General features: G+C 35.7%; 1 protein-coding gene across 3 annotated transcripts in view; it reads right to left on the bottom strand.

Annotated features, from left to right (window-relative positions):
• Positions 1-12,920: 12,920 nt before the first annotated feature.
• LOC121317098 (ribosomal protein S6 kinase delta-1-like) overlaps positions 12,921-23,289 on the bottom strand; it is a 79,836-nt gene continuing 69,467 nt past the window's right edge. For all 3 annotated transcript variants that reach the window (XM_041252697.1, XM_041252698.1, XM_041252699.1), the window contains 2 exons: positions 19,348-19,443; positions 12,921-17,494 (listed from right to left, as the gene is read on the bottom strand). In XM_041252697.1, the coding sequence (XP_041108631.1) occupies positions 17,393-17,494; positions 19,348-19,443 (198 nt within the window). In that variant the 3' untranslated portion in view covers positions 12,921-17,392. The remainder of the gene's footprint in view (positions 17,495-19,347; positions 19,444-23,289) is intronic.

The raw sequence follows: 23,289 nt of genomic DNA, 5'->3' as shown, positions 1-23,289 counted from the left end.
ATTAATAATTGGCGGTATAATACAAGAGGATTTTTTTTTTTTTAACCATTTAAAGATAATTTGTGCATGAAAGAGATATAGTATAACATAATATATGTTCATATATCTTGTAATTAGTATTTTTGCAGCTGCTGTATCAGTTGGCTTCTAGTATTTATGTGACAGAAACATACAATATAACTAAAACTATATCCACTAGAGCAAGGCTCTTCAACTGGAGGCCCGCGGATAAAAATGAACTAAAATAAGTATGAAAAATAAAATTTAAAAAAACAATAACATTGTATAACATCTGATTAAGGCGTGTCTTATTTTTGTATCTGACAAAGCAGTGTGCGGATCACACCGCCCCTTGCATACTCTGTGGGCAATTTTAGCTTTTTATTCATGTTACTATTAAAAGTTTTTTTTTTTTTTATATAGTCTCTTTTTTTTAAGTGATATAAACGTGTCTTGCGCTGCTCTAGTTAGTAAAAAGAGAAAAGGATGGTGAAAATTGTATATTCAACAGGAGTGGACCAATAAATAATTTGTTTTACCAACTATACCGAACGCAAAGCCAGTGTGCTTATTGTGCAATGAATGTGTGTGAGTAGTTGAGGAATACAATGTGAAAAGCCATTTTGAAACCAAACACAAAGCTTTTGGAAATACGTATTCAGAGGGCTCAGCAGTTAGAGGCGCAAAAGTAGAGGAGCTGGTCTCTTCCTACCAACGTGTAAAAAAAAAAAACCTGCAACAATTTTTTTTTTCAACAAAATTCTGATTTACGGAAAACATTGTTTGAATTTCACTCTTGTAGGTGGACTTGCATAGTTATACATTTCCTTCTCCAGAGTTGAGGAAAAACTTCCATTTTAAATGTAACTCGCAGGCACAACTGAATATCTGGCCCTAAGTTTAAGGGTGCTCACAGTGTTAAATAAGTGCTAACTAATACTTTAAAATCAACTGATGTCTTATTATTGACACTTTATTAACAATATTATAAGCACAACTCAATCAGGTTATGAAAATATGAAAACTTCAGGATGTAGTGTACAAGGAAGCTGTCATCTATAAAAAAAAAAAATATATAAACAGAACCTGGGGAATTCTGCTATTCCTCATAATCAGAATCCTAAGCAGAACCATTTGTGTTGCACATCACTTAAAAGGCAGGACATATTTTTTTTTAAAACAATATAGAATGCTGTTACTGTATAATCGTTTATTTAATATATGAATAGTTTTTTGGCAGCATCCACAGTTTCGACCGCTCATATTTGATCATTTTAGCAATGTTTCAAAACTGGGGTGAAGGGAGCTGGCAGTTGTGTTTTTTTATCAAATCTCAATGGGACATTTAGGAAATGACAGGCCTTCATTTTTGTATCATGAGGAATAGAATATCTTGCTGTCTGACAGCCTTACAAAGGAAAAGTTGACATCCTTAATTGGGAGGCCTTTGAATACAAGGTCTTCTAGAGAGAGGAAATGCGCCTCGCTGGTAAAGACATAAACACCCACTGTTTTTTTATCATGCAAAAAGAGATTTTTTCAACATATAAAGAGATGTCAAAACCTCCATTGTATCCAATAACTTGGAAACGGTTTTAAGCCTTTCAGACATATAAAAATAATCTTTCATACCTAACTAGCAGGATTGAAAGGAGTATAACACTCAGGTGTTTACTGGCAGTCTAAAGTTGCCTCTTTTCAGTTTTTCAATAATCACTAATCATAATAAGAACTGCGAAGAATGTTTTACCTTGTCAGTGAAAGGCCACTGCAGTCTGTGCCTAGATCTATTCCCATTCATATTCAGATAGTAATTACTTCAAACCATATATTTTCTATGGTAATGAGGATCTCCTGTCAACTCTGTCAAGCATAGAAAGAGAGGTGAGCTGGAATAACTTCTTTTTTTTTTTTGGTTTTTACTGACTGAACAGTTTCTTTTTCTCTTAATTACTATGAAGCTGCATATTATCCGTACTGGTACTGGTCCACGTGCTAGATAGTAAGAGATACATACACAGCATTGTTGCATCATGTAACAGCAATGGTTAGCTTTTCGTCAAGTTAAAAGGTGGATAATATGCAATCTAAATACAGGTTAAATAAATATTTCCTAAAAATATTCGGGTATCTTTTTGTCAACAGAACATAACGGTTCAATGGTTTAACAGCTGCTAGTCCAGTGAAAATAAAACAAAAACGTTTATTCAAACAAGCTTGTTTGTATTTATTTATTTTGGGGCTTTCGTGTTCGTGAAAGGTGAATGGCACTTCACTACATTGCTGGTGGCAGCTGCCATGATTGCTTCCAGCTCTGTAGGCTCCAACCTGAACACATCCTGGGCACACTGAGCACAGAATGACTGGGATGGATATTTATCCCCAAAAAAGTGTTTAGTAATTGTAACTGACAAAACTGGAACAAGATTCTTTGTGATACCTATATTTAAAATAGTGATGATTGTTTTGTAAACCCACTATAATGAAATTTAAAATCTTTGTATAGGGTTTAAAAACAGTGAGGAAATCTTCATGGATGCGGACGGTAATGAGCCATCAGTAGCTTTTAGTACAGTTGACTCTATCAAGCAGTTGGACTGACTTGTAGTATGGTGAAAACCTGTCATTTTTTGTTGCTACCTAGCAACGTCAAAAGACACAGATAATGGGGAAAAGGTTAAATAAAGAATTAAATGTAAAAATGCCACATAATTGGGGTCTTAAATTATTTCTCATATGGCTAATGGAAGAAGTTGCAAAGGTGAAAACTTAATGTTTAACCCTATTACCCAGCCACATTTTTTAAAATTGCATTTATTTATTTATTTATTTTGAGAGTAGATGCTGCTTATTTTATTGTTTTGCGTTGTGAGCAATTATAGTAAGTAATGGCCTATGCTGCAGTATGTTATCGAAAGAGCAATTTATTTACATTGTATGGCAAAACATAAACTTCAGTAATACTTTGTATGTGATAAAAGTTTACAGAGTGGTCAAAATGTTAAATGTCACTCCATGTAACAAGCATCTGCCACCCAGGTCAACCCTGCTTTATGAAAAGCAGTGTGAAATCGTGTAGCCGACCCGCATGACACCAGGTCCTGACCCTGGTAGAGCACGCCAGTGTGAAAGGGGCTTTATACAACACCCTCTATTAACCGATGTTAGGCATCATTTACATATGATGCTACCAACTGAACTGTACAGATGGAAACTGATCAATGCACATTTTATTATAGCTCTAAAAGTTAATTCATCTCTTAGCAGGATGGATTTTTTTTTTTACTAAAATGTTACACAAGATCAAGAGTATATTAATATCCTCTACCATTTATACAAGTAACCCATTACAGCCAGTGCAATAATTTAGTCACCATGACTTAACTTCAGAGCCACCCTCAGGACCTTGGTGTCAAAGAATGGTTCTCAAGATAGTTAAAAGGGATACGCAGCCATCATATATTAACATTTAAAAACAAAGCAGGGTGTTTTTAAAATAAATAGGCAACTTGAGTATGCTGGGCAGCAAATGTATTGATCATATTAATGTACAAGTTGTATCATATAATAAGGGCAACACAGAAAATCACATAGATGTGTGGTGCATAAGGCAATATGGTACTTCGAGTATCTTACAGTGCTGTGCACTCGCACTTACTAATATAAGACACCTTGGTGATTTAGTCAACATTACATATGTCTATGGCAGACAATTAGAACTGAAAAGCAGCTTCTGAACTCATAGTCTATATATTTAAGTCATCGCAATACGAATCACTAAGAATGATTGAAAAAACATGAAAGTTAAGGGAACCGTAGAAAGATAAGATAATGCAATTTGAAGCTACTTGCCCTTTAACAAAAATCAAGAATCCTTTTATGGAATTCTATGTAATACAAGAAAAAAAAATCTACCAGTATCTCAGAATAATGTCTTATAATTACTAATGCGAAACCTGGGACTTAGACTGACAAAAGTAGTTGCTGGTACACTGTTTAAAAGTTTGCTTTATGTCGCTAATGTAGCCCGGTCTTGTAGGCATGGGACTGAAGACTTGTTCTTTGTATTTAGATTCAAGTAGATGTCACTGAGAACGGAGATTCAGAGGTCAAGGGTGCAGGTCCACACTGTGCATCTTCCTGTAAATAACTGGGTAATGCGTATCAGAGGATTACCTCCTCACAATTCAGCCTTTGGCTATTCCGACAAAAATAATGAGGTAAGTGTGACTTGCCTTATTTTACCTCAAGTGAAATGACTTGAGCTAAGCAAGAAAATACTCCGCCAGGGCTGCATTTGACAGTGGGGGTCAATGAGTTCCTTGGAGGAAAACATGACGCTCAAATTGAATATGTATGTGTAAGTGAAGCAGACCGACCACCCCTACAGATCTCCTAAAAGGCAAACACTTTTCTCTGTGTTGGTACTGTATCAGTAAGAACTAGACGGTATCTCATACACGGTGGTAGCCATAGCCAGCTACTTACCTATCGTGAGACTGTCACAGTACGATAACGCAAAACTGTCACAGCTTTGCAATCTTGTTTTTTTCTGACCAGCATTGGATCAGCTGTTCTTCATTAGTCAAGCCACCAGATAGCAAAACAAAGCAGAAAATACAATAAACAAAACAGCAGGGAGCACTGTGGACTTAAAGACCAGTTGAATTGGTTCCAGGGGTCCATTAGATATGTAAGAAATGACCCACGGCAGGGTGTGCGGTATGACAATTCTTGCCGCACACCCTGGAGTGGGTTATTTCGCTTATAAAATGGCTACATTTTTTTTTTTTTTTTTTAAATAATTTTTAAATATTACGAATCTTGCTTTTTTATTATATATATATATATATATATATATATATATATATATATATATATATATATATATATATATATATATATATTATGTATCCTTCCACTGAGAAAAAATAGTCCCTGAAGACCGTTTGACTGTAACCAGAGCTGCCATTGTACCGAGGTCACACTGAGGTTTCAAGCTGTAGCTGATGACTGCTTGTTATTTACTATTCAGACTGCAAATCTCTGTTACACAGCAAACCAACAGAGAGAATGAAGGAGTCTTTTTTGTACTTTACCAGAATTTTTACATGCGCATCAGCATTGATGATGCAAAAAAACAACCGAGGACACTACCTCGGTGTCTTCATAGCTAGTTACGGCCATGATTGTAACATCTATTTGGTACTTTTTTTATTTGCAGTAAACATTACATTGAATACTGTAATTTATAGTTAGATTTTCCAAGATGAAATGACATTTGTGAATTGAAAGCAGACTGATTTCCCACATCTGAGGGAGGATTCATGGAACAGACAAACACTGCACTGCACTAGAACTCGAGGGAGGGGCTTCAGAGTGTTTTTTTTGTTTAGTTTGTTTTTTTTGTAGGAAATGATCCTACTCAGGCTTTGCGGTCTTCAAGAGAAGCTGATCAATAATTTCTGAGGCTGTTTTCACACTGATGCCAGTAACTGGGATAATTTCCCAAAATTGTAAACCAGCATTAGATGATATGTGGACTAAACGACTTCCGTGTCAGTTTGTGCAGTGCCGCAGTCCTTGCCGTCCGCGGAGAGCACAATAGAATTCTATGCCGAACCCAACCATGTTTAAAAGCCAAACGGTTGTGTCAGCAGAGAGCAGGAGAGATTTTAATGTTTTAAATGTTTCTGAAATTGGAGAGTAGCGGTTAGATGTATCGGTTGTGTCGAGTTTAAATATTGCACACTCGCTAGTCAGTTTTATAAGGTGCTATTTAGTTTAATAAGTAGATGCCACTTCTGCATATACAGTATACATGTGAGTAAGACTTGCATGGTGATTTCTCAGATGGCTTTTGAATAGTGTTACTGCTACTGCTTACCTCTGAGTTTTCTTTGTTCTGTTCTCTGACTGAATAAATATCACAGTATATTTGTTAGTTTTTCTGTAATTCTTAGTGCCAGAGATTTAAAAAAAACAGATTGTTGAGTGATTTAAATGTTGTTTCAGTTGTATGTTGACATTTTTACCTACAGAAACACTGTTTAAATAATTCTTACTATTAAGGCATAGTAATATTAATAGATCAAGTAAGTAAGTTGGTCTGTGATGTCATAGTTGTGCGGTAAGACAATTATTACCGCACAGTAATGTGATCTTGTTCAGCCAATCACAGCACTTAATTTATCCAAGCCATTTTATGAAGTACGAGTACGCGTACTATAAAAGGAAATCGGTGGAACTTATTGTAAAACAAGTACTGTAATACAGTATTTGCAAACAAATCTTGTTTCAGCTTTTTAATGGTACAGTAACTAATCCCTTGCTTTCTTGTTTACCTTTATTTAACATAGATAAACTGGCCAGTTGTGGGAAGTGACAGCATGTAAAAAGTGAAACTGAATTCCCAAATACACCATCTTTATTTATTTATTTTTTTTTTTATCTGCAACTGAATCCATTCTGTCTTGCTGAGCTGAATTTACCTATAATAGCATTGATCAGTTTCCATCAGTACCGTTCAGTTGGTAACAACATGTGCAAATTACACATGCCACAGGTCCATCTGTTAATAGAGGGTAAGGTATCTTACAGGATCAGACATGACAGGTTCTACTGTATAGTCTAATTAAACCAATAAAAACCTACAATTAAAAAAACAAAGTTATCAGCATTGTATCTAAAATTGAATTTCACATAAGGAAGCGTTTTATTTTCTAAATGACGAATGATCTGTTTTTAGTACCTTACAATATCATGCAAGTAGGGAATGGGGTAAAGAGATCTAAAAAGCCTAGATTTGTTTGTGACACAGTTTGACAAACAAAGGGAGACCTACCTGTATCATAGGATATATCGCATATTCCTTTTCACAAAGACATAAAATATCAGCATTGATCGAAATGTGCCCTGTCCAGGCTGTTTTATATAGGTCCGTCTTTCACCCACTTCCCAGATTGAAAAATTAACCAGCAGTATGTTGTACCAAAGCTTTAAAGTTAGATTACTCTTGTTTGTGTACTTTTTAATGAAAAGGATAACCTGCATGCAATTAAATATTTTAATGACATTGTTTTATTTTTTATTTTTTTTGTATAACAAAAAAATGAAAAAAAGCTATATTTTTTATAGCTGGTCATGGCTACCACTGTGTGGGCAGTATCAAACTCTTTTAATACTACTTAAAGGGGAATGGACATAAATGACAACGAGCAGAGTTGATTTCATCAGGAAAATATGTGAACTAAACAACACATAGCACAATGCACTAAACACTTTTACACACTACTGATTGTAGATCAGTCTAAATAGATTGCAGTGTTGTGAATATCCCTGTATTGCCCTACTGTATACGTGGGAGAATTTCAATTCAATTTAGTACATCCACTGAAAACGGCAATATGTTTACATTTAAAGTGACAAATACCTCTGCTTTATTACCCAATAAGTCATATATAACAGGATTCTAATTGATATTAACTTAATCTGGCAAAACAAATTTGTAGAGAACAATTATTTAATAGAGAAAAGTGTAAGGTACTGCACGCAGGAAATAAAAATGTGCATTATAAATATAATACGGGAGATACTGAAATTGGAGAAGGAATCTATGAAGAAGACCTAGGAGTTTTTGTTGACTCAGAAATGTCTTCATCTAGACAAGGTGGGGAAGCTATAAAAAAGGCCAGCAAGATGCTCGGATATATAGTGAAAAGTGTTGGATTTAAATCAAGGGAAGTAATGTTAAAACTTTACAATGCATTAGTAAGACCTCATCTAGAATATTGTGTTCAGTTCCCCTTGCTACAAAAAGGATATTGTTGCTCTAGAAAGAGTGCAAAGAAGAGCGATCAGAATTATTCCGGGTTTAAAGGCATGTCATATGCAGACAGGCTTAAAGAATGGAATCTATTCAGTCTTGATCAAAGAAGACAAACTGATTCAAGCATTCAAAATTTTAAAAGGTATTGACAATGTCGACCCAAGGGACTTTTTCGACATGAAAAAAGAAACAAAGACCAGGGGTCACAAGTAGAGATTAGATAAAGGGGCATTCAGAACAGAAAATAGGAGGCACTTTTTTACAGAGAATCGTGGAAATCTGGAGCCCACTCCCCAGTAATGTTGTTGAAGCCGACACCCTGGGATCCTTCAAGAAGCTGCTTGATGAGATTCTGCGATCAATAAGCTACTAACCAAACGAGCAAGATGGGCCGAATGACCTCCTCTTGTTTGTAAACTTTCTTATTTTCTTATGTACCAAAACAGCTAAGGTAGAATAAATGTATCAGCCATATGAAGAGGTTGTAGAGGTCCCCTTGACTTTATGACCCCTCTGTCACTGCGTGTATCATTGTACCATATTACATTTCCCATCTATGCTATACTTTATAATGGATACTTGTTATTAAAAGCATTGGTAGGGCTTCTTGAACCCTACAGTAAACATTTCTAATAATTAAATTAAAAAAAAAATGTGTCTGAAAAGAGATAGATATGTATCTGTGATGCAGAGCTTATTGGTACTAAAATATTAATTTAAATCCTCTCCTGGTGCACCTGTTATTTATTATTTGTGTCTGTTTGTATGAAGGCTACAAACATACAATGTTTGACTGAAAGGCATGGCTTCCCAAGCAAAGCCAAATTCCAATTAGCTTAACTGAACAAGAAGCAGCACAGGGGAATCGTTTCAGTATCACTTCACCTTGAGCCCCGTCAATAAACCAGTTCCTCCCTCTCCTACTTTCATTTTCTTGAAAAGCAAAGCTGTACCACAGTGTCCTGCTTGTGTTCCACTGGCATAAACAGAGCCATCGACTTTATTCGATCATTCATTAACCTGCCAAACGTCAGCTGCCATTATAAATAACTGGCTCTGACAGTTCTAGGGTTTCAGAAGGACATGGTTTTAAAACCTCGCTTAGTAACTTTGACAAACTATTCATTAGGAATCTTTCAGTAACTTCAGCAGCACTGCCATTTATACCATAAATAAGGCTGTTAGCATCTGTTTTACTCCAAGCAAAGTCAAAAGGTGCAGGGCTTTGAGGAACTTTTTCTTTCCCGGAAGGATTTTTCCTGTTACTTTGCATACTGAGAAATGTCACCTTTTTCAAGCAAGCTGTTACAGTGCTTTCTCCATGCCAAAACACAGAGCCTCAAAGGAAATGAATTAATCCTGCATTTTTAGTGATGGCTCTTAAAAGGCGTTAGATGCCTGAGGCACCTGAAGCTCAAGCAGCACAAGAAGTAGAAGTGATCTAATGGTGTTGGAACCAAGGACTACGCCTCAAAGTCAAGCCTGGCTCATAGTTGCAAAAATCAACCTGCTGTTGAGTTCTTGCTTCTGGCCAATGGCTTATAAGGCATAGACGAGGACAAACGTATGAATTGGAAGGTGGCTTTGTCGTAGCATAAAATCATAAGAGATGTCTGCAACTGCACTTGCTGTATTGTCCTCCCAAGTGGAAAACCAGTACATGTTACTTATGCAGTATGTAAAATGTATTTTGCATCATATAAACCTATATAAAAGTGGTCCTTTGATAGATGTTTGTAAATGTTGTTTTGTATGGAACATTTATTTTAATAGAGCAGGAGTGGCTAAACTTCCTGACCCTATGAGCCACATACCAACATTTTCATATGGCCGAGAGCCGCACTCTGTAAAACAAGAAATGTTTGCGAGCCAGACATTTTAAATACTAGCATTGTTTTAATTCTCTCGAACATTATAATGTACAACAGTTATCACTTAATGGCAGCAAAATACTGCCCTGATTTCACCAAAAACACCACATAAAAGATACATTTCTGTAAGGATTCTTTTTGGCAAGCTCTTCCTTTGAAGATCTGAATGCTCGGTTTTCATAAAAAATAAGCTTTTTTCTTTTCTATCTGCTGCGTGTATGAAATACTTTGGGTGCATTGTGTCCAACAAATGCACTGTATTTATTTTTAAAGGGATTGCAGTACCTGCTCATGACGAGATGTAAGGTATGTAAATATAATGTAACGTTGCATGGAAATAAAGTAGGCTCACTCTGGAATTCCAGGTTCTCGAATTCACGGTTTATTAAGCCGGGACCCTACACTGGGCAGGTTAAGCGTGCAATGGTAAAATTATAGCTGAGCAGCATAGTGCTACTCAGACTGTGACAAAATACTACAAAAAAAATAAAAGCAAGTCCCAAAACATATTGTTGCAGCCGAGTGCTACAACCATTAAATGCAGACTCTGGTACTTTCTAATCCCGCTTCTCTTTTGCTCTTTCCCGTGGTTTCTCACTTTCTTTCTCTAACTCTCCAGCTAGTGTCTCTCTCTCTCTTCATAGCTCAACAGCAGCAGTCCACTACTTATTTCTGTGTCCAGGGCATGCCCCAGGTGCACCAGCCACCAATCCCAAGCAGACACGGCTTCCCACTCTCGATCCCCTGAAGTTGCAACACCTCGTCCCTTGATTCTGCCAACACTGTTGCAACTGGTGACACTGGCACAGCCCCTGATTGGTGGCGATTCTCCCGTCTCTGATGTCCATGAACATCTTGGGCCTGCTGACTGCTGAAGTGTGCCTTTAAAGAGGCTAGCTTGTTTCTCCTCAAGTCTGATCCAGGAGGATAGTCAGATGGAAATGTGTTGTGATTTGTTTCATAATGGCGTTCGAAGTTGCTCACCTTGTACAGGCTAAGCGATGTGTTGCAGGTGAAACACAGGTTTACCACTGTTTTCAGTAAAAGCAAACACTTCCTTCCATTCTGGCTTAAAGCCTCATACTTTTGTTTATTACTCGTGAATGGTTTGCTCAGTGCCATTGTCTCCACATAAGGAACAAGCACTTAAATTAATTCAAAATGATGAAATTCGCTTTCAATTGCACATCCAGCTTTCACTCAAGGTGATCGAAATACACATGTGGACTAAATGTCCTTGCAGTGAACATGCAGGCTCAAAGTAACGAGAGAGAGAACAGGAGAGAAGAAAGAATAATAAACACGGATTAATACAGAGAACAAAAATAATAAACTTCTTGTGTTTATTTTTGCTTTCTCTCTTTTCTTTATCATTTTTGTTTAATATTCTTTCTTCAGTTTATTCAAGCTTTATTCAAGCTACCCAGTATTTCATCGGGAGCTGCATGCGACTTGTGAACCGCAGCTTGACCACCTCTGTATAGAGGATGGCTAAATAACTCAAGATCCCCCAAATTACTTTGTTTACTGTAACAAGTACAATGTATGGATGATAAAATTTATTGAAAACTTAAATTAAACAGCAATTCAGATGATTATTTTCCTTGGGTCAAATTTTGCATCTGTTTAGCAATGCGTGAATTTCAAACAGTGTGACTCACCCAGCCATTCAGTTTCAATTTTATTAATTGCAAGATTAAAAAATTAAATCCAGTTTAAAATCATTCAGCAGACTCTACTGTGAATAAAATTTTCCATGCTGGATCTGTCAATTCAAGGAATTGTGTTACATAAGTTTGCCAATTTTATATGGCTGTACAAATTAAATTAACTAAAACTTGCTCAATATAGCAATTAATTTATCTTGACATTATATCTGTTATTTGCTTTGTGATATTTTATTTCTACATATTTGTTACCTGACCTTTTGTCAATTTATGATGTCTTTAAAGAAGTTTAATATTTCTATCTTCAATGTCATTTAAGATAGCTCTAATTGAATTTTAAATATCTTAAAATGGCTTACAGATTACCTTAAAGTACTTTGGAGAAATATAAGATAACCACAAATGATTTTCAGATATCCTGAAAGGGGGAACGGGGAGATCTGTAAGCGAATTTTTAGATATTTTAAATTGAATTGCCGATATCTGGAATTCATTTTAAGATATCTGTAGCTGATTTACGGCTGTCCTAATGTAGTTCACAGATGGTACTGCTCAATGGCTGGCCACAGAAGGTGAAATTACTTAATATAAAGTCAATACAGAGAAATACTGTTTTAATTGTGTATAGATGTTTAACTGACCTGACCTTATTCTACCTGCTCCCAATGTAATTTCATTGCTTATTGCGCAACTGTCCTTTGAAAACACATCCAACACCATGGCTAAGCATGGAGGGAAAATAACAAATTATGTTCTTATCAAAAGGACATTCACACCACATGCTTCTTTAAACAAAACATTTACTTGTACAATCTTGTTGCTTTCTATAAAAGGAATTGAAAATTGAAAAGCACTGGTTTGTTTTGAGAGGAGATATAACTCAATGAAGTTGACTATTCATTGAAAGCACCTGCATAGTAACTGCCTTTCTTTTTCGGCCCATTGTGCTTACATGCAGTGTATCCTGGATGTGACGGCCACCTGTCTGCAAAAGACACTTTTCTTCAGTCCTGGCTGTGGGCCTTTACAGTCAAGTTTTACGTTTAATTTAATTACATGGCAAAAGGATAAACTCAAGAAAAGCCTTAGTCTATACTCATTAAGGCAATGACAGACGCTGCAGACAATGCCCACAGTTCTTAGACGGAGTTTGTTGGTAACTTAAGGCTAAGCTATTGTACTGTATACAGAGCATCTGAGAAACAAAATTATGTCTGTGAGCCATCTGATATAAAGGTCATACAACACGTGTGACAAAACGCTATGTGAATCACAAGTTTTCCAAAGTGCTGGTGGCTCAGTGATAGCACCCCCCTCTGGGGTCCACGAGGTCACAGGTTTGATACCTGCCTCAGGTCAACTTCCTGTTGTATACATTCTGTCATCATACTGTTATATCTTCCAGCACCCTGTCATAGTGTACAAGAGCACTGTGCTGATGGTACCCTTCTTCAATGGATATGCAAAACCAGGGTGTTGTCTTTGCTGCTAGGAACGTTGAAGCTAATTTTCCTGGACATGGCTACAATTCAATTTAAAAGAATACCTCAGGGACATTTTGTATTGTATTTATTTGACAAACAAAACATGTTACATGTATCTTCACAAATTCACCTTAACATAAACTAAGAAAGAAACACACAGTACATAAATATGAATATAAATAAGTTAAATATCAATAACCCTTAATACACCTGTCATGTGATCTAAGTGTAAAAATGTGGAAAAAAATGTATTTTAACACAAGGCCATGCAAAGTTCGATCAAATTCAGCAACTGCCTTTTGCAGCAAACAATATATCTCAACAGGATGAGTTCACAGTAATTAGCTGAAGTAATTAGCAGAATAATGAGATTAAAAGACAGACTCACTTGGGATTCAATATTTACTTGTGATGGTATACATAACTTGGCAGTCCTTACTATTAAACATGAAATGTTAGAATCTTCATTTCAAAAACAGGAGAAGGAGCCTAATCACCACATTGGAGTGTGGATAATCAACAGAGATCACATTACACTACTTTAGTTGAGAGCCATCGTGTTATCTAATTCTCCAGGAGACACCCGTTTTACTGTAAATTACGAGAAGAAAACTTGATGATTTAATGAATAGAGGAAATTATGTATAATATATGTAACAAGTAAAACAAAAACTGGAGCATCAATTACCTATTTTACATGCAGAGCAGTTGTTTGTTGGTCTGGTCTGTACTGGTTTCCTGTATAACCTGCAAACACTGTTCTGACCACAAGACAAGGAGGAAGTGACATCATATTGTTATGATTAAGGTGTATTGCATTTTTAATGGAAAACAGCAGTATGTTTCTATTAATAATACACACTACATATTGCGCAGACTTTCACCAAACTTTAGTTATTGAAAGCACCGATTGATCTTAATGAAGGCACTTTAAAAAAGCTGTTCTATAAATTTTAAAAGATGTGGTTATCTGCCATGTTTTATTTTTTCATCAGAATGGCACTTAAATGCCCTTTCATTATGCAATTCCAAGGCAGCCTTTCTTTTTTTCTTGACTGGCTCTGGCTTCACATTTACAGGTCTGAATCAATTTTATTTTTCAAAATACACAAATAAAAAGATATCCCAAATTTGATTTAAATATACTGTATCCGAATCATAATCTGTGAGCTGTATACTACATGTCATAAAGTAGCCAGGAAAACCCTAGCCACTGCTTGAGTCATTTAGAAGCAGTCCAGGTTGAATCTGAATTGCATTAGTGGAAAACAAACACCAAATGAATTAGAGCTATACTTCAAGTGAGCAGCTCCAACTGGGAAAAGTGATCAATAGATACATGAGAAAGAGGAAAAAGTCAAATCTAATCACATTGGTGTACTACCAGGTATGGTACAATGAGACCTCCAATGGCTCCCAGGTTAAGACTCCCCACAGAAGGGTAAAAAGCCTCCAGACAGAAAAAACAGGCAGTGGGTATCTTGAGACAGGTATGATGGGTATTTTTATGAAAGCAGTGAATCAAGCAGCAGCAGGGGGTTCTCAGATACTTTATTTCATGCAGTATAACTAATTTCTTCTGTCAGAAAAAAACTGTTATATTTATATGGACATCTGTTGTATATCTTTCCAATAATTAGTGGCTCAATATACTGTACACCCCCTAGTACACTCTTGCAAAAGGGGGGGGGGGGCACATTTTGAAGCAAGTGCAAAAGCAAGACAAGTCTTTAACAGGGGAATTTTGCCTACAAATGACAACCAAAAATGTATTTACTATAGAAGTTGTTTCATGTTTAATGTACCTACGATAGGGTATTTTTTGCAGAAATGAACTAGACTGTTGCTGTTTTTCGCATAATTTTTCTTACTTTGAATATTTTTTTATTTTTTATGTCAGTGCCATCTTTAAACAATGTCAGACTTTAATATTTACCACATCTCAATGCTAAACAACATACAGAGAACAGAAGTTGTTAAAGATAGGCCTACATAGGACTCGACATTTATGAAAAAATAAGAATGCTGCAATAAAATGGTTCATTTCTGCAAATGGTACATCCGTTCAATTTTGTGAAAGGCAGCATTCCTGCTCCAACCTTCATTATCAAGATTCCTTAACATATACATCAAATTGCATTTTTACTCAGTCAGTAGTTCATATTTGCATACGAGTCATAAATCACTAAGCAAGAACATATTTTATTTCTATTAAATATGATTCGATAGTGGTTTTAGACACAGTAGGTTTTATAGGAGTGGGTCTTCAATAAATCAGAATGTAATATTCTTCTAAAGGGCAGTGGTATTGAGATGAAACGCTACTTAAGATCATTAAAAGTACATTGTAGCACACTTTGAAAAGCTAACTGTTGTAGCAATTGTACATATCTGGTAAATGTTAGGATGGATGACATTATTTTCACTATATGATGAAACACCTGATATGCACAAGTTAGTTGTCTTCCAGAGACTAGTTTACCAGGAGAATGGCTTGCACCCCAAGAAAAACTGCAGCTTGTCAATGCTGGGTAGTATTATCCAGGCCCCAGGGCAGCTCCACTACTCTGTCTTGCCAGTTACAGTCAAGCAGTGATACTCAGAAGTGCTCTTGTCAGCAGCTGTGAGTGTCAGCATCACTGTCACTGTGATTTAATCCAGTCAGCCACTGGTCACAAGGCTCAGACTTTAACACCAGACTGCCGCCACTCTCCATTCCCATTCAAAACGGACACACTCTTTTCATTCATAAATTTATTAAGATTTACTTTAACTTTCAAGACTGACTACTGCTCCATATAGTGTGTTTAGTATAATAATACACAAATAATAATAAAATACTGATACTTTTCTCCCCACACTGTTACAGTACATACATATTTAGTGAATTACTATAAAGTTCAGCTATGTCACAATGTCAATTGCACAGTCACTCTTATAAGTTATATACAGTCATGTACAAGGTGCACAACATTTTTATAAAAGGTCCTGTGACATGATCAGTGTCATTCAGTACAATGAATGTGCCAATTTGCGACTTCTCCCCTTAGATATTTTAAAAGAATCTGGTTAACTGCATATATACAAACACACAATTATTTTTTTTGTATATACCAAGGTATACCAATCAGACGATGGCTACGCCTCCCTCTACAGAGTGCAGGCTAGCGTTAAGGTACTTTACACTATCAGTTGGTTGAATTGGCTGCCATTTGAGCAGATTATTGGAGGGATGTACTAAATAAATGACCATTCATACTCACAACTGACTCCAGAGAGTAATATAGCTGAAAGGTCTTTTGGCTCTAGATTCTGAAACGGAGGCAATTTAGTTAAACAGATAAAATACCTGTGGTTCGATTGATAAAATAAGAGTGGTACACATTGATAGGCTGTTAAGTATCATTTTAATTCAAAGCGCACCTTCAGAACTGCATATTGAAGATAATGTAATTTCATTTACATTCCAGTTAACTTCACCCCTACGGCAAACCTCTATAAGAATCAAAGCGTCTGAAGGAAGCAGCAACATATTGGTAGACCTTAGTTACCAAAACGACCACACATTTCAATTAGTGCTACACGTCCCAGTGCCCCTATTGTGTTCATAAGTGAATATAAAGTTGAGGTAATTTCATAACATTTGATTTTTTTTTAAATAAACAATCCTATGAAAATTATGTACTCTCTATACAGTGCTCTCTGCAACTAAAGAAAGGGACCATTTTATGTGGGGGGAAAAAAACCAGCCGTGGGAGTCAATCATTTCATTAAGTTAATAACAATAAGATTCTTAGCACCAGCACTTTGCTGGTGACTGATGTGGCCTACTTTACAATTGCTGTAAAACTAAGTCTGCCTTTCTCAGATGAGCTCTGCAGTCTTTAAACTTCAATACAGAATCATACAGAACAGATATGAAAGGGTAATTAATCTCATTAGAAAATGTACATGGCAGATACCAGTCCTTTAAGTAATGGCATAGTGTTGGCCAGTGGCATGTGAACATCTGTGTTTACATTTTTTAATCTGTATAGTAACTTGTGTAAACTCAATTTCAGAAAGTTAGAGTGTTCAGTTTATAGGCTGTTATATTAATTTATTTTTTAAAAAAAGTTTGGTATTAGGATGAAGATCTGATTTTAGCATGTCTGCACACAATAAGTATTTTTAAATCTATAATGTCTACTAAGTATGCAAGTTGTTGCACCTGATACAGAGCTGTATGCACAGTCTTTCTGCAGAAATTTAAATGTATTTAAATAGTACAATTCGTTACTTCAGAACTCAAGCAAAACCATGAATCATTATCATTATTGATGCAATATTACAATTACACAGATAATAGCATATTTACTGTAAAAACCTTTGTATAAGTATTATCTATGTATTTTAGGGGGTGCTAAAAAGGGGGGAAACTTATACACCGGTTTTTACGGTATTCATGTGTTCTCTTGTGTATGTATGGCAGGTTTTATTTCTATGTGGCTTAGTTCATCAGCTGGGGCTAATGATACACTGTTATCCAAGCGATCCACTCAGCTAGCTTGGCCAGTCCACCGTGCTGAAGAATGGGTGAGATTTAATCTCCTCCACCCCGGCTACTCCTGTTCCAAGTCTCTCAATGGGGTTAAACTGTAAAAGCTTTGGGAAAATGAAACAAATAGTTCCGTGAGAAGTGAGCTTGCCATGTATAGTATGTGACTTCGGGGCACAACAATAATCATGTATCATGAAACACAGTCTATACAAAATGTACACAAATTCATAATTAAACACTCTGTTCAAAATCTCCCAACTCTGATTAAGGACTAACAACCACGTTTTGTGCCAACAGAGTCAGCTAGTAGATATATATATATATATATATATATATATATATATATATATATATATATATATATATATATATATATATATATATATTTTGTATATCATTTTCTGTTTCAGTCATCATATCCAGGTTTAAAAGTCTCCATGTTGCTTCTACAGATTTATTTTTCATGTATATTCTCCACGTGCTGTACAGCTGCAGGAATGGAGCATTTCTTACACAGTAGGGAGCAGGTTATTAGCTGCGCTCTTATTGGTGTTTCTGCTATACTGTACTTAAAGAAAAGTACAACAGAAGTGGTAGAGCGAAAGTCTTTAGCTTGAATAGTAATGTTCTTGGCTAGCTCATTAGCTATATCCTAAAAGGATCCTGATCAATCATTAAGTTTAACAGCTAGGGTCTGTATTTAGGCAGGTATTTAGGTCTGTATTAAATACCTGCACTCTGATAGTTGATGTATTCATCAGTATCACATGTTATAGCAAGCTTATTGATTGAGTTGTGAATAAATAACACACATCCCTTAAAGAAGTGGCTTCAGTACTGTATATCACAAATTCATATTTACATATTTGTAACCTATTTGTTTTAGTTATGTGAATGTTTTACAGGCATAATGTGCTAAATATTATGTAGGGTTATTTTTTTTTGTCTCTGTATGTGTCTGTGTGTGTCTTGTGTGTGTGTGAGCAGGTTAAAGTGATGGCCCTTTATTTGATTATGAGGTGCCCTCACCTACACCACCACCAGGAAATTTATTCATTGCTTATAATTGAATGAGTCGTTTTTATTAGAATCCAGCTTTCATTAGTTAAATGTCTGATCCTTGGGGATTCTATTCTTAATTAGTAAGGGGCCTTTCATAAACATTCATAATCCAAATTGTTTAAAAGTGTACAAACTTTGTACAGTTCTTTTGTGCACTATTATGCCTGATGTTTCTAAATATTTCCTTGGTTGTTAATCTTGGATTTTGTTTTTGCTGCATGGACCATTTTTTCTAACTGCCGTACCCATAATTTTCGTTGGACGTCCACTTCTTTCAGGCATTTCAGTTGAATTTGTTCTGTGGTATTTCATATTTCTTTGATACTGTTTCTTTGATACTGTTCTGTAGCCATTTCCTTTGTTGTAGTATGATACGAGTACATTTCCCAAATGTGAATCCAACTCCTTTGTCTTGACCATCATCTGCTGTGCTGCCACAATGTTCTTCTTCAACAGATGTTGGGAATAATGACTTTTGCTGGCTATTGACTTTATAATGCAGCTTGGTTACTGTCAAAATGACTTTTATTGTAAAGGTGCCTATTCTTTTGTCATGAACAAATATTTCAAATTGCATGTGCTTTTGTTTTTGTATAAAAGTACGTATGTTAAACTACCAGAAATTCACTAAATGCTTGTATTTCACACATTTTCTTGAACTATCTTATATTGTGTAGGGTAGCAATACAAACATAAAGAACAAAGTTCGCCGTCATCTTTACGTTCACAGCGTTTACAATTAGATGATAGCTAATGATAATTTTGTTTTGTGGTGTAAATTATGTTTCTTACGTGGTCTGGTATTTTGAATAATCACTAAAAAATAAAATGATTGGATGAAATGAGCAACGGGAGCTTATCTTTAAATAATGTTTCTGTATTCCTACTTACTTACCTGCTGTACCAAAGATTTGGCCTCGTCTGAAACATAGTCTGGCATGTTTAGAGATGTGTGTCTATTGATTCCTGAAGGATGGCACTGATACAGTGACTAGAGAAGAAAACAAAGACAAGAAAATATTTCTTAGCTACCTGAAAACACAAAACTTGCAATCAACTACCAGCACAAACTAGCCTCCGATTTATAAAACAGGGGCTCCTAAACCTATTGGTAACCAAAACACTGTTACAGAATTTTAAAACATTACTTTTTGGGATGGTAAACATTAGATTAAAGTTACAGTTAATAGTGGTTATAGCCAATGTCATTAACCCTTTGAGTAGTACGAACGTACCGGTACGTTTACTGCTGTCTGGTCCTCAGGGAGTACGAATGTACCAGTACGTTCTGCAACTTTAAACTTGAATTACTGAGTCTACAAAACTCCTGATCACATGATATTGTAACAGTAGGTTTCTGTAACACCTTTTACTGGACCCTTGCACCCTCTGCCAGATATTGACTGAATTGCATATAATTATCCCAGTCACAAAAATGTCAACAGTGTTTGGAAACTGGCGAAAATCGCTCAATGTCAAAGAAGTATTAGTAGTAATACTGAATTCAGATTCTGATTTAAATTTAAATACATACAATTCTTCCACTGAATCAGATGTCAGCGAGTGTATCAGTGAAGGCATAAGCAAAGAATATTTACCATCAAAATCATGTGACAGTGAAGAGGCGGCGCTATCACTCCCTCCGCCCCCACAACCTGTTTATTCATCTCTTCTTTTTTTGTTATGACGTGTTGTTGTGGTTGTTCCACCCCGTTGTTTGTTTATTGCCTACATGTTATTTTTTAGTAAAATCCTTTCCCTATGACTAAATAAAATATATATATATATTTATTTGTTTCATTTAATTACGGTAAAAAGGATTTGTCCATATTTTGTCAGTATTCATTACACACATACAAACATATAGCTTTCAGCTTGTTTGTACGCTGTACTCATAATAATCAAGCGCATGCATAAATAAAATAAAAAAAATTTGTTTCATTTAATTACAGTAAAAAGGATTTGTCCATATTTTGTCAGTATTCATTACACACATACAAACATATACCAGCAGTATATGCTTAGATATATATATCATATATATATATATATATATATATATATATATATATATATATATATATATCAAAGGGTTATATATATATATAATATATTATATATATATATATATATATATCATTTCCAGCTGGGAGCCTGCTAAATTGCTGTCTACTTTGCCAGATGAGCCGCCTAAAACGGTAAAATAGTGTCAATTTCCACAATTCATTACGTACGTAAGTCAAGTAACATTCCTTCTCTGAGGGCATTTAGTTTCTGGTCTTATTTTTCCATGGACACAGTGGAATCACGATGGACCAACCAATTTCGAACGATGTTGGTGATGAAGGCCAAACTGTATTTTGTTTGTGTTTTTTTTTTTTTGTTTTTTTTTGTTTTTTTTTTTTTTTTTTTTTTTTTTTTAGTATTTTTTTATCATAGTGTGCATAACTAAATTCAACAGTACTGTTGAGCATTGACTCAACAAAAACGTCACTATTGTCACAACACTTCTGGGTATTTAGGAACACTTCATTGCATTCCTAAACTAAAATGGTAAAATTTAAAATGAGCAACTCTGCATATTGGCCTGCAGCTAAAAATCTAAAAAGAGTATTACAAAATCTTAAATAATATTTTTATATAGCAGCTTGATCGCCGCCATCTTTCTGTTGAGCAGCTCACCAGCTCTGAGAGTCGGTGAGTTCGTTGAGTCAGCGTCACGCCAACACTGCGCGTCACTAGCTCTCAACGGTGAGTTTAGAAACAATTATGAGAATTGTTGCTTCTCAGCGTTTAATTTAGGAACACAGACATACTGTACCCGAGTCAGTAAACATATAGCAGTTATGAAGTTGTGTAACTTTTTTTTTTTTAGACCGTCTTTTTTACTCGAAGTGTATGAAACACAGTGAGTATATGTTATAGCATTGTAAAATGTCTTATGCATTGACTTAGAAGATCGATCTGAAACTTAGCATGTACATATAGCAGGGCGGTAGGAAAGCCCTGCTGTTTAATGCATTTTGTTTATTTTAAGAACGGGGTCTCCCCCTCTGCCCCTGTGTTATTTATGTATTATGATTGTATTTGTTTATTGTGTTTTATTTTGTGTATTTATAGATGACGGCGAACCGTGCGTTTTGTTTATTGTTTTGTATTTGTATATATGACCGCGTGGCCGTGCGTTTGGTTTTGTTCTGCATTTTATTTAAAAACTTTGTGTTAATGTGTGGCTGTCGGCTAGTGCATTGGTAAACTAGCTGGCAGTCACACATATTAATAAGCTCGTGCAAATTGTGGCAGAGGGGGTAATAGAATAATTATGAACTAGTTAAACCCCTTGGCCACTGTATTTAAGCCTGCAGCTCCCCCTGCTCTGGGTTGGGTGTTCGAGAGGCAGAACGAGAGCACAGCGATAAGAGGAAACGGAACTAAAAACGCTTAAAGGATCCGTGAAGGCTACTGCCCAGCCGGACCTTAACAGTTATTGTTGTGTTTGGGATTTGTTTTTCTCTTTTATTTTTGTGCTCTGTGAGCAGTGTTTCTTTGTTTAAATATTTTTACAAGTACGTATACTCAGAATCTTGGAAGACTGAAAATAAATGTAAGGACTGGTTGGGTCCATTAATATTTTTGGAAACTTAAAATGTGTCTTGTTTTTGTTTGTTTTTTTGTTTAAAATGCAAAAGAAAAAATGGAATACATAAAAAAAAAATATAGAAAACAAAACACAGCTTATTGTTTACTTTTTCTGTATTCAAATTTACTACCAATTAATACTGCATTTTATCTTATGTCTTTAATTTAGAAACTGCTTCACATTTTTACAATCTGTCTCACTTGGTATTATGGTATCTACCTAATGTGTTTGTTTTTGTGCCTCAAATATAATTTCTCTGTTTGATTGGTGTCTGGTTCTGTCTTTCACCTCTTTTTTCTGTGTGTAATACATTATTGCAAAACCAAACAGAGTTTGCTTCCTTTGAAATTTACTGTGTGCTAAGACAAGTTTGTGGTTTTAAAATTGTAATATAACTATATTATTTTGTAATTACTTTTCAGACATATAAAAGTAACTTTTACTTGCTCTTTAAATTTCGATGCCTAAAATCATAAAAAATTAACAAAGTTACACTTATTTTGAATTTTGGGTCCCTATTAAGGCACATATTTAGGCACATATTTAGCCCCATGATGTACAGTTTTAGACCCCTGCAAACCCCGATATTCGTTTTCGGTGGTGGGTGTTGCCACTTGCACCCGTGCTAGGGGAGACCCACATACCACCCTGCCTTCTACTTGGGATTTCTAGCCTCCTACTTTAAATAAAAATGAAAAGACTGAGATATACACCGACCCCTTGGTTATATCGCTCCTCGCTATACTGCAGATTCGGATATATCTCGGTCCTGGAGTTGGCTCCCCATTTTTACCGTCTAACTGTGTATGTCTTAGCTGCAATACATAGGCACTTAGAATTTTATTTCGTACCGCGCATCACAAACAACAATATACAAAACTATTAAAAATAAAGCAATCATATCGTACTAGTGTCATATATACACGTCTTGCACAATAACACAAATCAAATTAAATATCTACTTGCAGAAGCGGTTTTTATTTTAGACAACGAGGTGTTCATTGGTGGCGGCAATGCACTAGCAAAAGCCACAAGGCAGTGATGTCAGCTCCCTAGCAACAAGCCTCCTAGGTTGCTGTTGGAAATGGATTATTTCAATGCAGCGGGTTTGTGCATTTGCGAAAGGAGAGGAAGACTCATGAAATTAATTGGAGACTAAAGTTGATAAGAAGCAAACCCTTCGCTGTATGAATTAAA

The sequence above is a fragment of the Polyodon spathula genome, chromosome 6, assembly GCF_017654505.1.
Source record: "Polyodon spathula isolate WHYD16114869_AA chromosome 6, ASM1765450v1, whole genome shotgun sequence".
NCBI lineage: Eukaryota > Metazoa > Chordata > Actinopteri > Acipenseriformes > Polyodontidae > Polyodon > Polyodon spathula.
This window is presented reverse-complemented; position numbering and strand designations above follow the sequence as displayed.